We start from the raw sequence: 25,165 nt of genomic DNA on the forward strand, positions 1-25,165 counted from the left end.
AACGTGAAAAAAACGGTCGTAAGCCTGAGAGTCGGAAATCCACCCAATTAAAGGTTGCTTTTAAGACGGTAAGTGGTTTTTTTTCTGTTGCTGTTGTAACTTTGGATGTTTGTAAGTCTAGGACTGCCTGGAATTGGCGGGTAACATCGTGGATTGGAAATGGCACAGTCACACATACACACCGAGTGAAAAGAAGAGGCACTTTTACCTTACCTCTATGCACATCTAAGCTTTCACAACCTGAGGACTTTCCTGTTGGGACACCAATTTCTGGAATTTCCAGCCAGAGGGGCTTTTGGGGAGGCCCAGAGCACCCATAGAGCCTCACTTTGAAGCGGCTAAATTAATCCACGGGGCTTCGTCAAAAGCAATTTTCTCCATCCTGACGCTCCCTGGAAGTGTGGACTAACAGCTTGCCATGAGTTCAACGGATACACCGTATTTTTGGGAGTATAAGACGCATCTTAGTTTTTGGGGAGGGAAAGAAGAAAAAAGCTGACTGGCGGGTGGATCGGCCTCCCGGGATACCCCCAATCAGCTGTTCCCAGAGGTGAATTTTAGCAACAGGTTCGTTGGTTGTGAGCTCTGTGCCTTGCTTTTTTTTTCTGCCTCTGAAAGCCTCCGAAACAGAGCTTCAGAAAAAAAGCCTCTGAAACTTTGTTCAGAGGCTTTTTTTCTGAAGCTGTTTCGGAGGCTTTTTTTTCCTGAAGCTTTGTTTCAGAGGCTTTTTTCAGCCTCTGAAACCTCTGTTTGAGAGGCTGGGTGGGGCTACATTCAAAGTGTAAGACGCACCCAGATTTTCACCCTCTTTTTTGGGGGGGGGAAAAGATGCATCTTATACTCCGAAAAATACGGTAGTTCCCCCTACTCCCCCTACACTAATGAAGTTACCTAGTTGGGTCATGAAACGTCTGCAAGGAAACAACTGAGCTCAGAGAACACCAAGGACCCTACACCACTCCTCCTCCTCCATCTCTCCACAAACCCCTCTCTCTTCTAGCACTGATGAGGTTACCTAGTTGGGTCATGAAACGAGCCCAGAGAAAACCAAGGACCCCAACGTTCCCCCTACTTATTACAAGATAACACTAATGAGGAAACAAATACTGAGTCCCTTAGAGCAAAGGTGGTCATCTTGGCAACTTTTAAGACTTGTGGACCTCAACTCCCAGGATTCTTCAGGAATGATGAGGTCTTCTGGGAGTTGAAGTCCAAAAGTCTTAAAAGTCGCTAAGGTTGGGAGACCCCTGCCTTAGGACATTAAATGGAGCGATGGGTCCTCTTTTGGGATTCCCACCGGTTTCATGATCCAGACAGAAGCCATTTGGTCCCAACCACGGAGCGGATATCTTGATCAGTCCAACGAAAACTTCAGGAATGACTCCGGGGGGGGGGGGGGGGGAAAGCATTGCCACCCCAAACCAGGCCTTCAGAAGAAAACCCAAATATTTTGGCACAGCTTTAACAATGCAAATATGTGGAAAACCTCCCATCGAGGGTGTCGGTAGGCGTGAGGGCGCGTGATCCGTTGGGATTCTTCGTCGTTCCGGGAGCGGTGAAAGAAAAGGAAGAAGAAAATTCTTTTTTTTTTTGTAGTGCCGAGAGCTTCCCATGGGGCAGTCAAAGGTCTCCAAAGGATGCTGGCTGTTTCTTCTTCGACCTGTTGCTTCTTATGGCTTCTTCGTTGATTCTACTAAGAGAACAGGCCAAATCCCGAAGATAAACTATGGAAAAGAAAGGGAAAAAAACATTCTTAGGCTGTTGGGTCAAGAAAAGGAAGGAAGGAAGGAAGGAAGGAAGGAAGGAAGGAAGGAAGGAAGGAAGGAAGGAAGGAAGGAAGGAAGGAAGGAAGGAAGGAAGGGCAATAGCACTTAAGACTTATATACCGCTTCACAGTGCTTTCCAGCCCTCTCTAAGCGGTTTACAGAGTCCCCCAACAATCTGGTTCCTCATTTTGTTTTATGTTTGTTTGTTTTATTAAATTTGTATACCGCCCTACTCCCGAAGAACTCAGGGCAGTGAACAGGCACAAAATAAAATACATAAATACAAAAGTTAGAAACATAATTAAAACCAAATTAAATAATTTAGCCCAAGACAATTAAAAATCCCAATAATTTAAAACAAATTAAAATTTCAATTTAAAAATTTAAAAAGAAAAGGGAGAAAATTAAGCCAGGCCGGCTTGCTGGAATAGGAGGATCTTAAGAGCACGGTGGAAAGTGCGCAGATCCAGGATCTTCCGTATCTCCGGGGGGAGCTTGTTCCAGATAGTGGGTGCCCCCACAGAGAAGGCCCTCCCCCTGGGGACCGCCAGTCGACACTGCTTGGCTGACGGCACCCGGAGGAGCCCCTCTCCATGGGAGCGTACCGGCCGGTGGGAGGCTATTGGTGGTAGCAGGCAGTCCCGTAAATAACCAGGTCCTAAGCCATGGAGCGCTCTAAAGGTGGTAACCAAAACCTTGAAGCGCACCCGGAAGACCACCGGGAGCCAGTGCAGCTCGCGCAGGAGAGGTGTTACATGGGAGCGCCATGTTGCTCCCATAACCATCCGCGCGGCCGCACTCTGCGCCAGTTGGAGCCTCCGGGTGCTCCTCAAGGGGAGCCCCATGTAGAGAGCGTTACAATAGTCCAGGCGGGAGGTGACGAGGGCATGAGTGACTGTGTGCAGGGAGTCCCGATCCAGAAAGGGACGCAACTGGCGAATCAGGCGAACCTGATGAAAAATCCTCCCGGTCACGGCTGTCAAGTGCTCTTCTAAAGACAGCCGTGAATCCAGGAGGACGCCCAAGTTGCGCGCCCTCTCCGTGGGGGCCAGCAATTCGCCCCCAATAGTCAGCAATGGCGTCAACTGACTATTTTACCAGCCTTGGAAAGATGGAAGGCTCAATTAACTCTGAGCTGGTTAAGATCGAACTGTTGGCAGTGGGCAGAGTTAGCCTGCAATACTACATTCTAACAGGAAGGAAGGAAGGAAGGAAGGAAGGAAGGAAGGAAGGAAGGAAGGAAGGAAGGAAGGAAGGAAACTAACTTACCTCCCTGAAGAAGCTCATCTGGTTATTATTGATCTGCAGTAATTACAGATAGTCCTTGACTTACAACAGTTTATTTAGTGACCATTGAAAGTTACTATGGCACTGAAAAAAGTGACTTATGACTGGGTTTTCACACTTAAGACCGTTGCATCATCCCCCTGGTCACATGATCAAAATTCGGACTGGTTCATATTTATGACGGTCGCAGTGTCCCGGGGTGAAATGATCCTCTTTTGCGACTTTCTGTCAAGCAAAGTCAATGGGGGAAGCCAGATTCGCTTAACAACCGGGTTACGAACTTAACAACTGCGGCGAGAAAGGTTGTAAAATGGGGCAAAATTCACTCAACAACTGTCTCGCTTAGCAATAGAAACGTTGGACTCAATTGTGGTCGTAAGTAGAGGACTACCTGTGCTTATCTCTGTATGCCTTATGCAGGTTAGGTTTTTACCCGAGGGAGGAGAAAGTAATACAGGTTGACTTATGACCACAATAGCAATAGCACTTCGATTTATATACCGCTTCACACAGGGGTGGGTTCTAAATTTTTTTTTACTACCGGTTCTGTGGGCGTGGCTTATTTTGTGGGCGTGGCTTGGTGGTGGGGGTAATGTGACTGGGTGGGCGTGGCCAACTTTTTTTTTTTTAAACTTTTAAAAGCATTTTTTCTACAACCTTAAGAGGTTGCAGGAAAAAAATGCTTTTAGAAGCCTCTGACGATCAGGCAAGTCAGCTGGGATCGCCAGAGGCTTTTAAAGGCATTTTTTTTTTCCTACAACCTCTTCGGCCGAAAATGCTTTCAGAAGCCTCTGACGATCCCAGCTGAGCCGCGCGATCGTCAGAGGCTTTTTTAAAAAAACTTTTAAAAGCATTTTTTTGGCTGAAGAGGTTGTAGAAAAAATGCTTTTAAAAGTTTTTTTAAAAAAAGCCTCTGATGAGATGGGCGGGGTAAGCGAGCGACGACCGGGCCGTGGACCGGTTTGGGGGGCGTGGCCAGCCAATGTTATTACCGGTTCTCCGGACTACTACAAAGTTTTACTACCGGTTCTTGCGAACCGGTGCGAACCAGGAGCAACCCACCACTGGCGCTTCCTAGCCCTCTCTAAGCAGTTTACAGAGTCAGCCTCTTGCCCCCAACAATCTGGGTCCTCATTTTACCGACCACGGAAGGATGGAAGGCTGAGTCAACCTTGAGCCGGTCAGAATCAAACTCCTGGCATTGAACAGTGAGTTAGCCTGCAGTACCGCATTCTAACCACTGCGCCACCAGGACTCAGTAAGGCCAAAATGTCCATTTCTAAAGCCAGACAGACGTTAAGTGAGGTTTGCCCCATTTTACAACTTTTCTTGCCACAGTTGTTAAGTGTTTAAATTAGTCACACGGTTGTTAAGTGAATCCGGCTTCCTCACTGACTTTGCTTGTCAGGAGGTCACAAAAGGGGGTGGCGTGACCCTGGGACACTGCAGCCGTCATAAATATAAGCCATTTGCCAAGTGCCTGAATTTGCATCAGGTGACCACGTGGGGCCGTTAACTGTGAAAAACGGTCGTAAGTCACATTTTTCAGTGCCGTTGTAACTTTGAACGGTCACTAACCAAAACGTTGTTAAGTCGAGGACTGCTGTATACAGTTAGGTGGAATGCAGTAAACATTCCCAAAACAAAATGAGACTTAGCCAGGTGTTGATTTATCCCAAAGGTGTTTTTTTTTTTTCAAAAGGCAACCGGAATTTCTTGGGGTTTTTTTTCCTTGAAGACGTTTCGCTTCTCCTCCAAGGAGCTTCTTCACTTCTGACTGAAGAACCGAAGAAGCTTCTTGGATGAGAAGCGAAATGTTATCGAGGAAAAAAAAACCCAAGAAAGTCCAGTTGCCTTTTGAAAAAAACACATTTGGGACAAGCATTAACAGATAAGGCCTTGGTAAGGCCCCACTTGGAATATTGCATCCTGTTTCGGTTGCCAAGTTATAAAACAGATGTGGAGACTCTAAGAAAGATGTGCAGAGAAGAGCAACAAAGAGGATTAGGGGACTGGAGGCTTAAAACATATGAAAAACGGTTGCAGGAACTGGGTACGTCTAGTTTAATGTAGAGAAGGACTAGGGGAGACATGATAGCAGTCTTCCAATATCTCAGGGGCTGCCCCAAAGAAGAGGGAGTCAAGCTATTCTCCAAAGCACCTGAAGGGAAGGGACTACCTGAGTAGTCTACCTGAGGGTAGAACAAGAAGCAATGGGTGGAAATCAACCAAGGAGAGAAGCAACTTAGAACTAAGGAGAAATTTCCTGACAGTGAGAACAATTAACCAGTGGAACGACTTGCCACCAGAAGTTGTGAATTCTCCAACACTGGGAGTTTTTAAGAAGATGTTAGATAACCCTTTGTCTGAAGTGGTGTAGGGATTCCTGCCTGGGCAGAGGGTTGGACTAGAAGATCTCCAAGGTCCCGTCCAACTCTCTATTCTCTTCTCTTCTTTCCTATTTCTTCTATTCTATTCTATTCTATTCTATTCTATTCTATTCTATTCTATTCTATTCTAAATTCTACTGTAGTCTATTCTAGTCTTAATTCTATTGTATTCTATTTTTAAGTCTATTCTATTCTATTTCTAATTCTAATGTAGAATATTCTATATTCTTCTCCTCTTCTCTTCTTTTCTTTCCCATTTGTTCTGTTCTGTTCTGTTCTGTTCTATTCTATTCTATTCTATTCTATTCTAAATTCTATTCAAGTTTTAATTCTACTGTATTCTATTTTAAGTCTATTCTATTCTATTCTCTATTCTAAATTCTATTCAAGTTTTAATTCTACTGTATTCTATTTTTAAGTCTATTCTATTCTATTCTCTATTCTATTCTTAATTTTATCCTATTCTATTCTATTTCTAATTCTAATGTAGAATATTCTATATTCTTCTCTTCTTCTCTTCTTTTCTTTCCCATCTGTTCTGTTCTGTTCTGTTCTGTTCTGTTCTGTTCTGTTCTGTTCTGTTCTATTCTATTCTATTCTATTCTATTCTATTCTATTCTATTCTATTCTATTCTATTCTATTCTATTCTATTCTATTCGCAACCTGGAATTAAGGAGGAATTTCCTGACTGTTTGAACAATCCATCAGTGGGAAGGACTTGCCTCCAGAAATTGTGGGGTGCTCCATCACTGGAGGTTTTTAAGAAAAGATTGAAAATGTCTGAAACGGCCTATGTTTTCCTGCTTGAGCAGGGGGTTGGACTAGAAGACCTCCAAGGTCCCTTCTATTCTTCTCTTAAGGGCCGAATTCTCTTCGAAGAAAGCCAAAATGTTTCAGTAAGAAAAAGACAACCTATCAACTTCAATTTCCACCTCATCCCAACGGGGCTGGACTGCCCCACCCACGCCATCTGAGGAGGGATGCTGCGGGCCCTGTCAGTCAAAGACTTTTTGGCTGGGGGGTGTCCAGGAGGAAGTGCCTGGGCTCCTGCCCTTTGACCTTCTCTAAGGACCTGAAGTCCTGCCTCTGCCAGAAAGCTTGTGGGGGCCCCCATGATGAAATACCACGCTGGAGATGGTTGACGAATTAAGAGGCCATCCTAACCCCCCCCCCACTTCACACTCTGCTCCCTCCCACTCCCCATTTTTTAAATTATAATTTTACTCTTGATTGTAATTTCTGTTTTATTATTTTAGAAACATTTATCTTTTTACGGGTTTAATGCTTTTAATGCTATGAGCCGTGCAGAGTTGCTCCAAAATGAGATGGGCAGCAAATAAATCGTATGGTAAGGTAAGGTAAGGCGAGATGGTTGGTACAATGGCTGGAAGCTCATCAATGAAAGAAACAATCTGGAATGAAGGAGAAACTTCCTCACAGGGAGGACGATTAACCAGTGGAACAGCTTGCCACCAGAAATCGTGGGCGCTCCCTCACTGGAGGTTTTTAAGAAGAGATTGCATGGCCGCTATGTCTGAAATGGTCTAGGGCAGTGGTTCTCAACCTGTGGGTCGGGACCCCTTTGCGGGGGGTCGAACGACCCTTTCACAGGGGTCGCCTAAGACCATCGGAAAACACATATTTTCAATGGTATTAGGAATAATTTTATGGCTGGGGGTCACCACAACATGAGGAACTGTATTAAAGGGTCGTGGCATTAGGAAGGTTGAAACCCACTGGTCTAGGGTCTCCTACATGAGCAGGGGGCTGGACTAGACGACCTCCAAGGTCCCTTCCCTTCCACCTCGCTCATTCATTCATTCATTTTCATTCATTCATTCATTCTGTCAGCACTTCAAGCTGCATTTACTCTAGTGCTGACATAAGAAGGAGAAGCGGAGGCGTCTGGAAAGGGACGTTTGACTTTTCACCTACTTATTTTCCCTGGAGATAATATCCCCTAGGAGATGGGATGGGAGGGGGGAAATTCCTTTGAGCTGGAGCAGTAGATTAGGGGTAGAGTGACTTGGAAGATGGCCAATGAGTGCAGGGGAGTGGGGAACGGAAAGGGAGGGTTTTGGGTCTGGAAGTCAGTGTTGGCTACGATGACTCGGGCTTTGAATGTCGTGCTTAATAAATGGGAGTTTTTCTTCAAAGACTTTGTTTGAAATGCAATTTATTTGAGGCGACCTCGAAACTTGACACATTCATTCATTCATTCATTCATTCATTCATAGTAAGGTAAGGTAAGGCGAGATGGTTGGTACAATGGCTGGAAGCTCATCAACGAAAGAAGCAATCTGGAATGAAGGAGAAACTTCCTCACAGGGAGGACGATTAACCAGTGGAACAGCTTGCCACCAGAAATCGTGGGCGCTCCCTCACTGGAGGTTTTTAAGAAGAGATTGCACGGCCGCTATGTCTGAAATGGTCTAGGGCAGTGGTTCTCAAGCTGTGGGTCGGGACCCCTTTGCGGGGGTCGAACGACCCTTTCACAGGGGTCGCCTAAGACCATCGGAAAACACATATTTTCAATGGTATTAGGAATAATTTTATGGCTGGGGGTCACCGCAACATGAGGAACTGTATTAAAGGGTCGTGGCATTAGGAAGGTTGAGACCCACTGGTCTAGGGTCTCCAGCAGGGGGCTGGACTAGACGACCTCCAAGGTCCCTTCCACCTCGCTCATTCATTCATTCATTCATTCATTCATTCATTCATTCATTCATTCATTCGTTCTGTCAGCACTTCAAGCTGCATTTACTCTAGTGCTGACATAAGAAGGAGAAGCAGAGGCGTCTGGAAAGGGACGTTTGACTTTTCACCTACTTATTTTCCCTGGAGATAATATCCCCTAGGAGATGGGATGGGAGGGGGGAAATTCCTTTGAGCTGGAGCAGTAGACAGGAGTAGAGTGACTTGGAAGATGGCTAATGAATGCAGGGGAGTGGGGAACGGAAAGGGAGGGTTTTGGGTCTGGAAGTCAGTGTTGGCTGCGATGGAGTCGGAGTTAGAATGTCGTGCTTAATAAATAGGAGTTTTTCTTCAAAGACTTCGTTTGAAATGCAATTTATTTGAGACGACCTCGAAACCTGACACATTCATTCATTCATTCATAGTAAGGTAAGGTAAGGTGAGGTGAGGTGGTTTGTACAATGGTTGGAAGCTAATCAACGAAAGAAGCAATCTGGAATGAAGGAGAAACTTCCTCACAGTGAGGACGATTAACCAGTGGAACAGCTTACCACCAGAAATCGTGGGCGCTCCATCACTGGATGTTTTTAAGAAGAGATTGGACAGTCACTTGTCTGAAATAGTATAGGTTCTCCTGCTCGAGCAGGGGGCTGGACTAGAAGACCTCCAAGGTCCCTTCCACCTCGCTCATTCATTCGTTCATTCATGGTAAGGTAAGGTAAGGTAAGGTAAGGTAAGGTAAGGTAAGGTAAGGTAAGGTAAGGTAAGGTAAGGTAAAGTAAAGTAAAGTAAAGTAAAGTAATAAAACAAAACTAAACAATAAAATAATAAAATAATACCTAAAATAAAAATTTAATTTCAGGGAAACCCTGACAGCTTTGGGAAAACCAGAAAAGTTGTATCTTGTATTTCTGTTTGTATCAATGCTCTCGGTCAGGAGGGGGATGTCCACTCTTGACAAGTTTAAGACTGGGCAGCCACTTGTCTGAAACAGTATAGGATCTCCTGCTTGGAGGCTGGACTAGAAGACCTCTGAGAGTCCCTTCCCGGCTTTTATCCCGATCGATTCTAGTTTTTTTTTCCAGTGCTTTTTTCCAGTTCTAGTTTTTGAGCCGTCCCTAAACGGACAGCTGTTAAGTTGAGGGCTAATCTGTATGCTCCCTTTTTGCTCCTGAAAGAAAGGCTAGTGAATAAAACGTCGGCTGTAGGGATTTATCTTTAACGGGCTGATTTTTTTAAAAAATTCTCGGCCTGTTTTTGAAATAATAAAGCCTTGCTTTGCTTCCAGCGAAGGACGTGAAGTCTGTGTCTGACATACTAAGGAAGAGCTTCCCTGGATAATACCTGATTCAAAAGAGGCCAGGAAATATCAATCAATCAAACGAGACAAAGAGAAATCTGCACAGCAGATGTTTGGATGGCTTCCATGTCTCAAGGAGACCTGTCATTCGCTCATCAAATATATGGACGAGACAGTGATGTTTCCGTCATAGATAGCAGGGGTCTCCAACCTTGGCAATCTGAAGCCCGGCGGACTTCAAATTCCCAGAATTCCCCAGCCAGCTTTGCAAATTTGAAGCCTGGCGGACTTCAAATTCCCAGAATTCCCCAGCCAGCTTTGCAAAGCTGGCTGGGGAATTCTGGGAATTTGAAGTCCGCCAGGCTTCAAATTGCCAAGGTTGGAGAACCCCTGATATAAAACGCACCGATGCAGATCAAATTTAAGATCCCTGGTGAAGATAAAGCCTGACATTTCTTAGATAAAACGTAAGTATGTTTACCAGTGGGGAAAATAGAGGTAGTCCTCGACTTGCGACCACAATTGAGCCCCAAATTCCTGCTGCTAAGGGAGACTGTGGTTAAATTTATTTATTTATTTATTTATTTATTTGTTTATTTGTTTATTTGTTTATTTATTTATTTATTTATTTATTTATTTATTTATTGGTTCGATTTATATGCCGCCCTTTTCTGGAGACTCAGGGAGGCTTACAATGCGTTAAGCAATAGCCTTCATACTTTTGTATATACCTGTAGTAGGGTATACAGATATTATACCTGTATACCTGTATACCTGTAGTAGGGTATACAGGTATTAGTAGGGCTTTCCCCCCACCCCTAAGCGGTGTTCTTTTTTATACAAAGTCAGCTTATTGCCCCCACAATCCGGGTCCTCATTTTACCTACCTTGGAAGGATGGAAGGCTGAGTCAACCTTGAGCCTGGTGAGATTTGAACTCGCAGTAATTGCAGGCAGCTGGTGCTACTTAACAGCACTTTAGTCTGCTGTGCCACCAAGGCTCTTTGCCCCATTTTACGACCTCTTTTTGCCACCCGTGTTAAGTCTATCGCCGAAGTCGTCACACGGTTGTTAAGTGAATCTGGCTTCCCTCCCATTGCTGGTCGAGAAAGTCGCAAAAGTGGATCAGGGCACTGCGACCATCATAAATATGAGTCGGGGTTGCCAAGCGTCTGAATTTTGATCACATCGGAATGCTGCAATGGGCGTTAAGTGTGAAAAATGGTCCTAAGTTCCTTTTTTTTCCAGGGCCGTTCTAGCTTCGGTCACAAAAAGGAACGGTCGTAAGCCGAGGACTCACCTGTACTTCAAATTTTAAAGAATTCCATTACTTTAAAGCCTCAGGATGTTAAAGGCATTTTCGTAGGCTGCCTTAACCAAACTAGAGTCTGATTTGGAGTTACAGGTAGTCCTTGACTTACAACTGTTCATTTAGTGACCACTGGAAATTACAACGGCACTGAAAAAAGCGATTTACGACCGTTTTTCACACTTACAACCATTGCAGCATCCCCATAGTAACGTGATCAAAATTCAGTCACTGACTCATATTTATGACGGTTGCAGTGTCCAGGGGGGTCACCCGATCCCCTTTTGCGACCACAGTCAGTCGGGAGGCCGGATTCACTTAACAACCGTGTTTGACTCGTGTAACAACTGCAGTGATTCGCTTAACAACCGGGGCAAGAAAAGTCGTAAAATGGGGCAAAATTCCCTTAGCAAATGTTTCGTTTAGCTGCAGAAATTTTGGGCTCGCTGGTGGTCGTAAGCCGAGGACTGGCTATAGTGATCAATCAAAATCGCATAGCTGGGATCTACCTATCGCCTTCTCCTCTTTCTCACACGTCTTTGAGGGGCTTTGTGGTGAAATTACAACTCGACAAATTCTCAGGGGGAAAACAGACACTGTTTATTCTGCAAATGTTGGCATAGCAAACGCAAGCATGAAATGCGACAAATCTTTCAATGCAATCAAAGAAAAAATAAATAGGTTTCTGGATGCAGGAAGCCCTGATATCTTCTTCTCAATGTTATATTGACTCTGCAGATTTTATGTAGGCCGTAACTTTTGTTTTTCTCTACAATAAACAAAAAAAATAAAAAAATAAAAAATCACTTAGCCACTACTTTAGGTTTGCCCTAAGAAGCCTTTAGCTATTTCGGGGAGGGGGCCGGGGGGGGGCGGGAAGAGAAGCCCGCAGGAGAGAGTCATTAGCAACTTACCTTGACCTTTGGCCTGTATTTCAGGTAAAGTGTCCGGGAATATAAACTAGAATCAGAAGAGAAAGGGGAGAAAAGAAGATTAAAAGAAACATTTGGGATAAATCAGTTTGAGTCAACATCACTGCCTGGATCTCTTTGGAACTCAGCTCCACCTCTGGGGCCAGCTAGGAGGCTGTGATCCTTCCTTCCTTCCTTCCTCCCTCCCTCCCTCCCTCCCTCCCTCGCTCTCTCCTTCCCTCCCTCCCTTCCCTAATGTCTGTCCATCCATCCTTCCACCTTTCTTCCTTTCCTCCCTTCCTCGCTAATGTCCGTCCATCCAGCTGTCCATCCACCTTCCTTCCTTCTTTCCCATTCTTCTATTCTTCCTTCCTTCCTTCCCCTCCAATGTCCATCCATCCATCTTCTTTCCTTCCTTCCTTTCCTTCCCTCTCCAATGTCCATCCATCCATCCATCTTCCTTCCTTCCCTCTCTAATATCCATCCATCTTCCTTCCTTTCCTTTCCTTCCCTCTCCAATGTCCATCCATCTATCCATTCTTCCTTCTTCAATGTTCATCCATCCATCCATCCATCCATCCTTCCTTCTCCAATGTCCATCCAGACATCCATCTTCCTTCCTTTCCAATGTCCATCCATCTTTCCTTCCTTCTCTCCCTTCCTTCCCTCCCTTTCCAATGTCCGTCCATCCATCCATCCATCCATCCATCCATCCATCCATCCATCTATCCTTCCTTCCTTTCCTTCTCCAATGTCCGTCCATCCATCCATCCATCCATCCATCCATCCTTCCTTCCTTCCTTTCCTTCTCCAATGTCCATCCATCCATCCACCCATCCATCCATCCATCCATTTCCTTCCCTTTCCAATGTCCATCTTTCCTTCCTTCCTTCTTTCCCTCCCTCCCTCCCTCCCTTCTCCAATGTCCGTCCATCCATCTATCCATCCATCCAGTTGTGTAAATCCCTCGTCTTCCCAAAGATACGACGATGCTACTGCGCTAACGTCTTTGTTCCTGGTTGTTCCTGTTTAACAGCTGAGACTGATCGGCTCTACTTTTGAGCAGGACGTTTTCCCCCCGAAACCCCTGGGAAAGGGAAGGGAAGATACCTGAACAGGATGTGAAGGTAGGAACCGAGTCCCGTGAAGATGTGCCACCAAGCATGAAACTGCGTGACAACGCCCACGAGCGGAGGCAGCCTCTCACGTACGCCCCTGTGGAGAGACACCATCGCCAAGGTCACCCATTGGCTTCCCCAGCCCCCTTCTAGACCCCAGCCTCCCGTAAAGACCAAGGGACGTCCAAGCAAATGGATCCAGGCTTCTTTGAGAATCTGTAAAAACAGCCTTTCAGAAGTCGCATCCTCTGGTTACGGAGAAAATAAAGAGGGCTTCAAGATGAGAACCGGGTAAAGCTGTCCAAGGGTCCTTCCTCTCTGAGGACAAGAGGCTTCCAGGGAATCTACCGTGTTTTCCCGAAAATAAGACCCTGTCTTATATTTTTTTGAACCCCGAAATAAGTGCTCAGCCTTATTTTCGGGGAGGTCTTATTATTTTGGGGCACGTGGAGCAAGATGGGGCTCCTCTTGCCGTCTTACCTGATTTCCAGCTCTGAGTTTAAATATTTTCAGGGAGGGCTTATTTTCGAGGGGAGGCTTATTTTAGCGCAGGCACTCAAAAGCCCGATTGGGCTTATTATCAGGGGAGGTCTTATTTTCGGGGAAACACAGTAGGAGACTCCTCATTCCCATACCCGAGGGATCACCTTTTCCAAGAGCGATCTCCCCATCCAACCAGATACAGCAGAATGGACATGCTGCAGATCCTGTGAGCCTAACAGGGGACTGGAAGACCGGGCTTTTTTGCACTGGCCCCTGCTCTATGGAGGAAAGGGGAGGGGGGAAAGGGAGAGGAGAGGAGAGGGGTGGAGAGAGGGGAAGGAGGAGAGGAGGGGAGATGGGAAGAGAAGGGATATAAAAGGAGAGGAGGGGAGGGGGGAGGAAAGGGGGAAGGAGGAGAGGAGGGAAGGAGAGACGGGAAGGAATAGAGAAGGAGAGGGGAGAAGGAGGCGGAGGGAAGGGGGGAGAGGGGAAGGGGGATAGGATCAGAGGAAGGGAGGAGGGGAGGGAAGGAGGAGAAGGAATAGAGAAGGAGAGGGGAGGCGAAGGAGGAGGAGGGAAGGGGAGGGGGGAGAGGATAAGAGGAGGGGAGGAGAGGAGGGGAGGAGAGGAGGAAAGGAGAGGAGAGGGGGAAGGGATATAGAAGGAGAGGAGAGGGGAAGGGAAGGGAGGGGAGGAAGGAAGGGGAGGCGAGAGGGGAAGGGGGATAGGATGAGAGGAAGGGGGAGAGGAGGAAAGTGGAGGGGAGAGGAGAGAGGGAAAGGAATAGAGAAGGAGAGGGGAGAAGGAGGCGGAGGGAAGGGGAGGGGAGGGGGGAGAGGGGAAGGGGGATAGGATGAGAGGAAGGGAGGAGGGGAGGGGAGAGGAGGAGAGGAGGGGAAGGAATAGAGGAGGAGAGGGGAGGCGAAGGAGGAGGAGGGAAGGGGAGGGGAGAGGGGAAGGGGGATAGGATGAGAGGAAGGGAGGAGAGGAGGGAAGGAGAGGAGAGGAGGGGAAGGAATAGAGAAGGAGAGGGGAGGAGAAGGAGGAGGAGGGAAGGGGAGGGGAGAGGGGAATAGGATGAGAGAAAGGGAGGAGGGGAGGGAAGGGGGGAGGAGGAGAGGAGAGGAGGGGAAGGAATAGAGAAGGAGAGGGGAGGGGAAGGGAGGGGAGAGGGGAAGGGGGATAGGATTAGAGGATGAGAGGAAGGGAGGAGGGGAGGGAAGGGGAGGGGAGGAGAGGAGAGGAGGGGAATAAGGATGGGAAGGAAGAGATTATCTAAGCATGAAATTGGGAATAAACATTTCCAAAATACTGCCGCACAAGATACAGATGGGCGTTCCTCTTGTAACCTCTGAGCTGAGACGGAAGAGTCGGGGTCACGCTGACCTCTGTGAGAAGAGGGGGTGCAAAGGTGAAGGCTTCCATCAAGACCAGTCTCCTAGGCCAGGCCCCAGGAACCTCCCGAGGAAGGGGACTCTCAACAGCCTTTTTACTGGATGTCCTTACTCGATGGGCAGAAATCCATTCTGTCGCGATGGTGCCCGATAAATCCTGGGTTTTCGTTATCCTGATCAGTGATCATTAGCACCCAGAAGCCTACAGATAACCAGCTCTCCAAGAGGAGAGCCGAAGCCCCGGTGTGAGAATTGCCGCCATTTCCCCAAATCTAGCCACACCTGGCTACGAGAGCAATTCTTTTGTGCGTTTTCCTTCCCAGAAAACCCCAAGATGTAGAGGCGGAGCTTGGAGGCGGAGTCGAGAGAGGAATTAGCCTGGAATCCTTACGTCCCCCACAAGCGATCGAGTTCGAATTCCGTCTGAACTCTTGATCTAGCGTCAATTTAGGGCTGACTGGTGGTTTGATTAGATCAGGGGTGTCAAACTCGAGGCCCGGGGGGTGCTTAGATCTGACTCACGGGGCTGCCCTGGAAACAGCGAAGACCAGTCCGCGGTGCGCATGCCAGTGAAAGTGGAGATCGGGAGGGCCGCGTACGATCCCACTTGAGTTCCGTTTTCGCTGGCAGACGGTTGCAGGAGGCAGCCGAAAACGGAGCTTGGAAAGGCCACATGCAGCTCCCTGAGCTCCGTTTTCGCTGGCAGAGGGTTGCAGGAGGCAGCCGAAAACGGAGCTTGGAAGGGCCACATGCAGCTCCCTGAGCTCCGTTTTCGCTGGCAGAGGGTTGCAGGAGGCAGCCGAAAACGGAGCTTGGAAGGGCCACATGCAGCTCCCTGAGCTCCGTTTTCGCTGGCAGAATGTTGCAGGAGGCCATCGCAGCCAAAAATGGAGCTCGTTTTTGTTGGCAGAGCGCTCGGGCCGCCACAGGGCACCACTGACACGAGTGACGTCAAGCGGGCCACGCCCACAGTGGCCACACACCCACCCCGAGGTCAACCACAACCCTGACGCGGCCCTCAATGAAATCGAGTTTGACACCCCTGAACTAGATTCTGGTGGATAGGCAGGGGCTACAAATCAGCTTAACTGGAACTTGGCGGGACGGTCCCGATTTTTTCATGCCGGACTCAGACGGATGGAAGGAAACGGGCTGAACTCTATCAGCCAGAAGAGGACGGAAAAGCATCCCACCCCCAAAATTCACCTACCGCAATTTCTCGCAGAAAATGTTGTCTACGTTCCAAAGGAGGAAGCCCAACAAAAAAACAGTCAGGGATGTATATCCCAATCCTCGGAGCCAAGGATAAACCCTGGAAGGAAGGAAGGAAGGGAGGAAGGAAGGATCAGATTAAATTTCTCAAAGCAACTTTGGACTTTATGTTATTCTGCTATTTTGGGGCAGGTCTTCCTTGGGAATATTTTTTTAAAAAATTTATTTGTACATTTCTTTAATCAACATAAGTGCTTAATAAACAGTGTATTGTCTGAGTCAATTTGCTTAAACAAGATGATATTAATGATGATGTTAATGATAATCAATAGTGATAATATATTGTTTACTTATATATAATGATATTTCATCGTTTTCTTATACATGGTAATAATCTTTTTATCTTCTAATTTCTACCTCTATTTTCTAACCACTGATAAAATGGGAAGATTTACTTGTATTCTGCGACTTACGACCACAATTGAGTCCAAACTTTATGTTAAGTGAAAGATTTGTTAAGTGAGCTTCGCCCCTGTTTTACGACTTTTCCTGCCACTTTTGTTAAGTGAATCGCTGCCATCGTTAAATTAGTAACACGATTGTTAAGTGAATCCAACTTCCCCATTGACTTCGCTTGTAAGGAGGTCGCAAGAGGGGATCACGAGACCCCGGGCCACTGCAACCGTCATAAGTACGAGTCAGTTGCCAAGCGCCTGAAATTTTGATCATGTGACCGTGGGGGTGGCTGCAGCGGTCGTAAGTTGTGAAAAACGGTCCTAAATCATTTTCGTCAGTGGTGCTTGAAACTTCGAATGGTCAACTAAACGAATGGTTTTAAGTCAAGGACGCCCTGTATTCTGTATGGTGGAAATTTCGGTCCCCATTGTGGTCGTAAGTACTGCAGCTTCTTCAGCTGACTGCTAGTTCAGCAGATCAGCGGATCAAATCTCACCAGCTCAAGGTTGACTCAGCCTTCGATCCTTCCGAGGTGGGTAAAATGAGGACCCAGATTATTGGGGGCAATATGCTATTTAGTATATACTGTCTTTGGTGTAAGCCGCCCCAGAGTCCTCGGAGAGTGGGCGGCATAGAAATATGAATAATAAATAAATAATAAAAGTTCCTTTTTTCAGTGCCGTTGTAACTTGAACAGTCACTAAATGAACTCTATCTGTATACAGCATCAAAGCAGCAACATCCGGACGGAGAAGCTCCCTGGCACTTTGCCACTCGCTCGTTTAGCAAAACTCCGCTCCCATTTTAATTCTGCAGCTGGGATCCGACAAATAGTGGAGCTCTAGGCTATATTTTTTTTCCTGGTTACCCAACCCACAGAGCCAATTCCCAGGCAGTGGAGCAACAGAAGGCTGAGCGTTATCAGAAAATCAGCATTTCAAATTTCTCCCTCTGCGATTCTTGCTTAAGCTGCAACCATCTCTTGTAGTTAAGTCCTTACTTACCATAATACTATATACACGGAGCGTAAGACTAGGATAGCCACCAATGTCCCATACATAACCTGGGGAGGGGGGGGGTGGAGAAGAAAGAGAGACAAGAGAGTTTTTGTGAATGCATTAGTACAATATCTGAACGCAGTGCTTGTTTTTCCAGCAAAATCAGGCAAGATTAACACTTCCTGGGTTATTTTTTTTATCCATACTTCTCATCCGCATTTTTGAATGAAAATTTCATTCCATTTTCAAATGTTGAACGGAATTCCTGAATGAGGCTGAAACAGAAACGATCCCGATGGGTTTAGATTAGAAATGCAAAGCCTAAAAATAAAATGAAATCGAGATAAACCGAGTGGCGTGGAACATGTTTTTGGATTGTCAGAAGGTTGCAAAAGGGGAATCACGTGAGTCCAGGACACGACATAAACAGGAGCCAGTGGCTAAGTGTCCGAATTTTGGACACGTGACCACGGGGACGCTGCAATGGTCATCAGGGGGGAAGAAACGGTCGTTAAGTCATTTTTTCCAGTGCTGTTGTAACTTTAAACGGTTACTAAGTGAATGTCTTCCGGGTGCGATTCAAGGTGTTGGTTACCACCTTTAAAGCGCTCCATGGCATAGGACCCGGGTACCTTCGAGACCGTCTTCTGCCACCAATAGCCTCCCACCGACCAGTCCGCTCCCACAGAGAGGGTCTCCTCAGGGTGCCATCAGCCAAGTTATGTCGGCTGGCGACACCCAGGGGGAGGGCCTTTTCTGTGGGAGCCCCAGCCCTGTGGAATGAACTGCCCCCGGAAATACGCAAGATCTCCGACCTCCGAGTGTTTCGTTGCGCACTGAAGACCCTGTTGTTCCGCCAGGCAGGGCTATCAACTTAATAATTTTAATTGGGGTATTTTAAATGTTTGGGGTTTTAAATCGGCCAAATCTATGTAATTATTTTAATTTTTAATTATTGTTGTGTGTTGTGTTTTTAAATTGGCTGTACACCGCCCTGAGTCCTTCGGGAGAAGGGCGGTATAGAAATAAAATTATTTATTTATTTATTTATTTATTTATTTATTTATTTATTTATTTATTTATTTATTTATTTATTTATTTATTTATGTACGTAAGTCGAGGACTATCTCTATGGCTCTATTCTGGCAGCCTGAATCCTTCGGCAGCTTCTTGTGGCCAAAAGGGCATAAATGAAAATCTAGTGCAGGGAGTTCTCCACTTACAACCGTTCGTTTAGTGACTCTTCGAAGTTAGAACAGCATTGAAAGAAGTGACTTACATGAATAAAATCCTCAAATGACTTTAAATTTATAATCCATATAGTGTCTTCTGTAACGTCTTTCAACTAGATTATTAATTCCATCGCCCATGTTAGGGTAACATCAGGTTCAGCTTCCAACAGCATATTCAATATCTTCCATTACCATCTGCTCCCATCAATAGTAAGTATTTTCGTATATAAAAAACCACCCGAGGTTTTTTGGATTATAAATTTAAAGTCATTTGAGGATTTTATTCATATATGGAAATATTTTTTAGTTGTGTGGTGTGGGCAAAAGAACAAAGATATTAAAAATATGTATGGTAGACCTGTAGGAAAATGGGTGGAGATGGGTTAGGTTACTGATTGTTTAGTTTAGGAAAAGGGATGTTATGTTTAGATATAAAAATACGTAAAAGATTTGAATTAGGAGATATATGTATGGGGGAGGAAATGGGTAGATTATGAGTTGAGTAAATGTCAAATTAGGATTTATTATATAAATAAATATTTATAGCTGAAGGTTGCTTTGAAATGTATAGTATAGGGGGGATATAATAACAATGTTAGAAAGAAATGGTTAGCATGTGGGGGGGGGTGTAAAAGGATGGTAAAGTATTATATAATTTGATATCAATCTGGATTTTATTTTTGGAGAAGCCATGGGGGGTGGGGAGGGTGAGGGGGGGTTAGGGAGGAGGAGGGGAAAAAAGGGGGAAAAATCTGTATTTGAAAGAAGTGACTTACGACCGTTTTTCACACTTACTGTCGCAGCATCCCCCATGGTCACGTGATCAAAAAAAAATCCGGACGCTTGGCAAGTGGCTCGTATTTACGACGGTCGCAGTGTCCCCGCAGTCACGTGATCTTCTGACAAGCAAAGTCAATGGGGAAGCCAGATTCGTTTAACAACCGTGTTCCTAACTTAACAACGGCAGCGGTTTGCTTAACAACGGTGGCAAGGAAAGCCGTAAAATGGGGCCCAACTCACTTAACAACGTACAATTCGGGGCTCAATTGTGGCCGTATAAAGTCCTGTAAGTGTAAGGAGTACCCCATAGGGCTTTAGAAGAGACATACAGCCTTCCCTCTGTTTACGTGGCAAAGTGCCCTCCTTAAACCTGCTGGATTACAACTCCCATCGTGAGCCAACAAAGGCAAAAAGGCTCAGTAACATAATGACAGAGTACAGCCACGTCAGAATGCAACCGTTGCAAAAGAGGTTGCTGATAATTAAAGAGGGTTATTTTGGCCCCCGACTTCCTGGGGGTTATTTATATTGTGCTTACTCCAAAGACAATATCTAGAATAACTAACGCTGGGAGGGCAAAGTTTAATTGCTCTTAAATCATGCAAATTATCTCTACAGTGCCATGTTTTGTTTGGCGAAGTGGATTCCAGACTGCCGGGGACTTGCTCATATGGGCGTGGCACCCTGGAACTCCCATCCGATTTTAATTCCGCCGAAAGACAAGTTTGCCCGTCCCTTACCCGCCCATGCAAAGCGATTTATTCAGAAATAAGAGAAAAGTAAGGCGGTTGAGTGACAGGCAAATAGGTGGGGAAAGAAAACAAAACAGGGGAACGGGGGAATTCTAGCCACTCGGTTGTCTTGGGGTTTAAGAAATCCAAGGCAAAAAAAATATTATATATGGAAATCTTCTTTCTCCCACACGGCCCCCAAGGCACAATCCACGTTCCCTTGGACATGAAATTCAATGCAACTGAAGGATGCTGCAAGGACTTCAAAAGCAAGCATAAAGTTTACTGCGTTTAAAATGATAGTATCGTCATGCCTGCTGTTGGAAAAAGGAGCTGGCTATTCGGGTTTCATATTTTTCCATCTCAAGGCCAAAAAAAAATAAATAAAAATGGCCACTACGTATTTTTCTCCTATTATTATTATTTTTTCTCCTATTACTTGGGGTACTGGAGGCTAAAACATATGAAGAACGTTTGCAGGAATCGGGCACGGCTAATCTAGTGAAAAGAAGGACTAGGGGTGACGTGACATCAGTCTTCCAATATCTGAGGGGCTGCCCCAAAGAAGAGGGAGTCAAGCTATTCTCCAAAGCACCTGAAGGCAGGTGTCAAGTTTCGAGGTCGTCTCAAATAAATTGCATTTCAAACAAAGTCTTTGAAGAAAAACTCCCATTTATTAAGCACGACATTCAAAGCCCGACTCATCGTAGCCAACACTGACTTCCAGACCCCAAACCCTCCCTTTCCGTTCCCCACTCCCCTGCACTCATTGGCCATCTTCCAAGTCACTCTACCCCTAATCTACTGCTCCAGCTCAAAGGAATTTCCCCCCTCCCATCCCACCTCCTAGGGGATATTATCTCCAGGGAAAATAAGTAGGTGAAAAGTCAAACGTCCCTTTTCAGACGCCTCCGCTCCTCCTTCTTATGTCAGCACTAGAGTAAATGCAGCTTGAAGTGCTGACAGCAGGATAAGAAGCAACGGATGGAAACTAATCAAGGAGAGAAGCAACCTGGAATTAAGGAGAAACTTCCTGACAGGGAGAACAATTAACCAGTGGAACAACTTGCCACCAGAAGTTGTGGGTGCTCCATCACTTGAGTTTTTAAAGAGAGACTTTGACAGTTACTTGTCTGGGATGGGATAGGGTCTCCTGTTTGAGCAAAGGGTTGGACTAGAAGACCTCCAAGGAATTGACATATAGCCATATTGACCAAGGAATTTCCTGCATTAGGAAAGCAGACTGGGACCTGGTGGGCTGCAACCGGTTTAACAGTTCCGTGAGCGTGTGCTTAACACCCTTGCGTGCAGCGTTTAGAATACAGCAATTTGAAGCTCAGCTGCTTACCTTCTAAGGCAGCCCCGGTAAGTAGAATCAGCTGTGTTGTGCCAATCAGCTGAGCCAGAAAGGAGGACATATAGGACAGGATAGGGCGGGTGCGGGTGGGTGGGGCCTGCTGATTGTCGGAACTACCGATTCGCCCGAACCGGCTGAATCCCAGCCCTGCTGGTGGGATAGGAAGAAGGCCCTTGCCCCTGCAGGGAAAGGGAATGGGGAGAAGATAGCTGGGGAGGTACTGCGGCTTCCCTGCGATCAGTCACCAGGGTGAACAACCGCAGGGCCATAATTCTGGGACCGGGTCGTAAATAGCTTTATTGGGGGGGGGGAGGGAGTCACAAGAGAACAAAGTCCGACTTCCTTCGAATTCAGTTGACCCTTATTTAAGTCTTAGCAGGTGCTCTGACTGGTAGTTGATAAGATTCCTACGCATAGACTTTTTAGCAATAAATCAGTTTTAACTGGATCTTCATGGGTGGATCTTGGCTTTCGGGTCTGACATATCCACGTTCAACAGGCGAGGGGATTTTTTTTTTTTTAAAGAAATGGACAAGTCAATAACATTTCCTGAGTTGAAACAGAAAGAAAGAAGCAATTACCTGATGGAACACGGGCTGTTTCCAGTTTAGGTACACCTGGAAAAAAAGCAAACACAAGACATTATCAACTGCTTGGGACTGATGGATAAACAATTGGGGGAAAGTCATGGTTGTTTTCATATAGGACAAACGGCAGCAATATTATTTGACGCACAAAGATGGATAGGTATATGCCAGGGATGGCTAACCTTTTTGCCATCACGTGCCAGGAGCGGTGTGTGTGTGTGTGTGTGTGGCGGGCACGCGTGCCCACACCCATAATTCTATGTGCCCTGCACCCGTGCATGCGCACGTGACCCCTCCCTCCCCACGTTCCTGGCACACGAGGCCCGTTTTTTGCTCTCACCAGCCTCTAGAGCCTTCCTAGGAGTCTGGGGAGGACGGAAATGGCCTACCCCCCCCCCGGAGGCTGAAAACGACATGTTTGCCAACTTCCGGTGGGACCGGAAGTCCCCTTTTTTGCTGTCCCCAACCTCCACAGCCTTTCTAGGAGTCTGGGGAGGGAAAAAACGGCCTTCCCCACCCCCCACCCCGGAGGCAGGAAACTTCGGAAGTTGGCAAACGGGCCGTTTCTGGCCTCTGGAGGGCCTCCAGGGTGGGGGGGAGACTGTTTTCACCCTCCCGACTCCTAGAAAGGCTCTGGAGGCTGGGGAGAAAGAAAAATGGGCCTTCCCTGCCACCACCCCTGAGGTCCTCTGGATTCAGAGATACTTCTGGTGGGCCCAGAAGGCCCAAAAATCAGCTGGCCAATCACCGATATGGCTACACGTGCCACCTATGGCACGCGTGTCATATGTTCACCATCACGGGTATATGGCAATACCCCCAACAAAGGAATGGTTGGTGAAGGGGCAGAATTTGCTGAAAAGTTCAAATTGATTTGTGTGATTAGAGAGAAGACAACGCCTGTGTTTCTGGTGACTGGAAACCTTTTATGGTCTCTTTGCCTAGTTAAAAAAAAACAACTTTTAATGCTTTTGATAATTGGATAAGGTGGAATACGGAAAGAAGAAAATCATGATGTAACTTTAGACAGAGAGATAATAATTGTATTTATTGCTGCTGTGAAGATCAGAAGTCACTTCTTCGTAACTTTTTTCCTTTTCTATTTTTCCGCTAATCTTTTTCTTTTTGTCACTTTTAGTTTTTTTTCTTTTCTTTCTTTCCTTTTTTCCTTTGTCATTCTATTTCGTTTAGCGTTAGTCTTATCCCCCTGTTTAAAATTTTCAATAAAATTATATGTTTTTTTTTTTTTTTTTAAAGAATTCTGCAAGCTAGAGTTTTCAAAGTTGGGCTCCGAAGGAGGAGGAGTGTTGGTGCTTTTGAACTTTGGAGTGCCTTTTGTAAATGAGCAACTGCATACAGTGAATAATAAAGTAACCGATCCTAGTACAAAGCACCACTCAAGCTCAGATTATCATATTTTGGACAAATTGTGTGAAGATCTAATTCTCTGGAGAAGTCTGTAATGCTGGGAAAGTTGGAAGGAAAAAGAAGAGGATGACCAGAAGCGAGATGAATAGATTTGATTACAGTAGCAAGTAGCAGCAGTGAGGACAGGTAGTCCTCGACTTAAAACAGTTTATTTAGTGACCGTTCAAAGTTACAATGGCACTGAAAACAGGGACTTGTGACCATTTTTCCCAGTTACCTTTGCAGCATCCCGCGTGACCGCACGCCCCTGGCGCGCAACCCCCCCACGCCCTGCCCCTGCGACCCCCCGTGTCCCAACCCCCAAGTATGCGTGCCTCCCCTGAGCATACGTGGCAGAGACCTGACGACTACCTGGCCAGCGGGAAGCGCGCGCACATGCGTGGCAAAGCTGAAGTGGCATGACAACTCACATGCCCACAGAGAGGCCTGTGACACACGCACCATATGTTCGCCATCACGGCCTTAGGACAATGTTTCTCAACCTTGGGGAATTCTGGGAATTGAAGTCCATATATCTTCACGCTGCTACCGCCTTAAGACCAATAAGCTCCATGCTGGCTGGGGAATTCTGGGAGCTGAAGTCCATATGTCTTCAAATTACTACGGTTGAGAACAGTGCTTAGACCCCGGGGGTCAAACTCGCGGTGTCCCGTTGCCATTCCATGACATTTCACGGCATTTTTTTTCCCCCTTTGTGGAGCTGGGGTGGGTGTGGCCTGCGTGTGACGCAGCCGGCCCACAGGCCGCCAGTTTGACACCCCCTGGCTTAGACCAATGAACTCCAGGCTGGCAGGGGAATTCTGGGAGTTGAAGTCCATATACCTTCAAGGTTGAGAAATATTGCTTTGGAGGGCACCGAGCTACAGAGAGGTTCAACTGCATTACTTGGGCCACATTTTATTTGCTAGGATGATACCTAGACATTCACTGGCCAGGTTGATGCTATGCTATTTTACTGAGTCATTCATTTTCTGGTCTTACCCGAAAGTTGAACAAATTAGTCATTAACTAAACGCGCTGAGTTAGCCTGACCCATTAAGCCACACACATACACACACACACCGCAAATTAATCACGGTTCAAATTAGACAAGCTCTGTGAAGGCAGCTGCTAAATCTTTAATGTTAGTTAAATGTGCTGAAAGCAAAAACCAGTTGATCAGGAAAATGTCTGAGAAGGGTGGGATGGAAGCGACCAGCAAACCCAGCTTTTGTGAGGTTAGGCTTCCCCCTCCTACAGACCACAAATAGTTTTTCTTCAACCTCTGCAACTTTTTAACTGGGTGGACTTCAACTCCCAGAATTCTCCAGCCTGACATGGCTGGCTAGGGAATTCTGGGAGTTGAAGTCCACCCAGTTTAAAGTGGAAAAGGTTGAGAAACAAAGCTACAGATGTTTCTCGTTTGGGAGAATTCACCGTTGCTGCAATCAAACAAAAAAATAAAATAAAATGCTTTTCCATACCACAGTACGGCGGGGTGGAACCACCATTCATTTAGTGACCGTTTGAAGTTACGACGGCACTGAAGAAAAGGGACTTATGGCCATTTTTCACATGGCCACTGCAGCATCCCCATGGACACCTGATCAAAATTCGGACGCTTGGCAGATGCTTCGCATTTACGACCGCTGCAGTGTTCCCTGGGTCATGTGATCTCGCTTTTTGTGACTTTCTGACAAGTAAAGTTGGCAGGGGAGCCAAATTCCCTTAAACAACCGTGTTCCCCAGCAGC

At 46.2% G+C, this 25,165-nt stretch overlaps 1 protein-coding gene across 2 annotated transcripts in view; it reads right to left on the reverse strand.

Moving 5' to 3' along the window:
- Positions 1-1,428: 1,428 nt before the first annotated feature.
- ACER3 (alkaline ceramidase 3) overlaps positions 1,429-25,165 on the reverse strand; it is a 54,996-nt gene continuing 31,259 nt past the window's right edge. The window contains exons 6-11 of one of the 2 annotated variants that reach the window (XM_060682752.2): positions 22,000-22,035; positions 17,325-17,383; positions 15,863-15,964; positions 12,768-12,872; positions 11,661-11,706; positions 1,429-1,724 (exon numbers count right to left, since the gene is read on the reverse strand). In XM_060682752.2, the coding sequence (XP_060538735.1) occupies positions 1,671-1,724; positions 11,661-11,706; positions 12,768-12,872; positions 15,863-15,964; positions 17,325-17,383; positions 22,000-22,035 (402 nt within the window). In that variant the 3' untranslated portion in view covers positions 1,429-1,670. Of the gene's footprint in view, positions 1,725-11,324; positions 11,516-11,660; positions 11,707-12,767; positions 12,873-15,862; positions 15,965-17,324; positions 17,384-21,999; positions 22,036-25,165 lie in introns of those variants that run through there. The other variant, XM_060682753.2, reaches the window with a different exon arrangement.

The sequence above is a fragment of the Pantherophis guttatus genome, chromosome 5 (assembly GCF_059756535.1).
Source record: "Pantherophis guttatus breed Tessera chromosome 5, ASM5975653v1, whole genome shotgun sequence".
NCBI lineage: Eukaryota > Metazoa > Chordata > Lepidosauria > Squamata > Colubridae > Pantherophis > Pantherophis guttatus.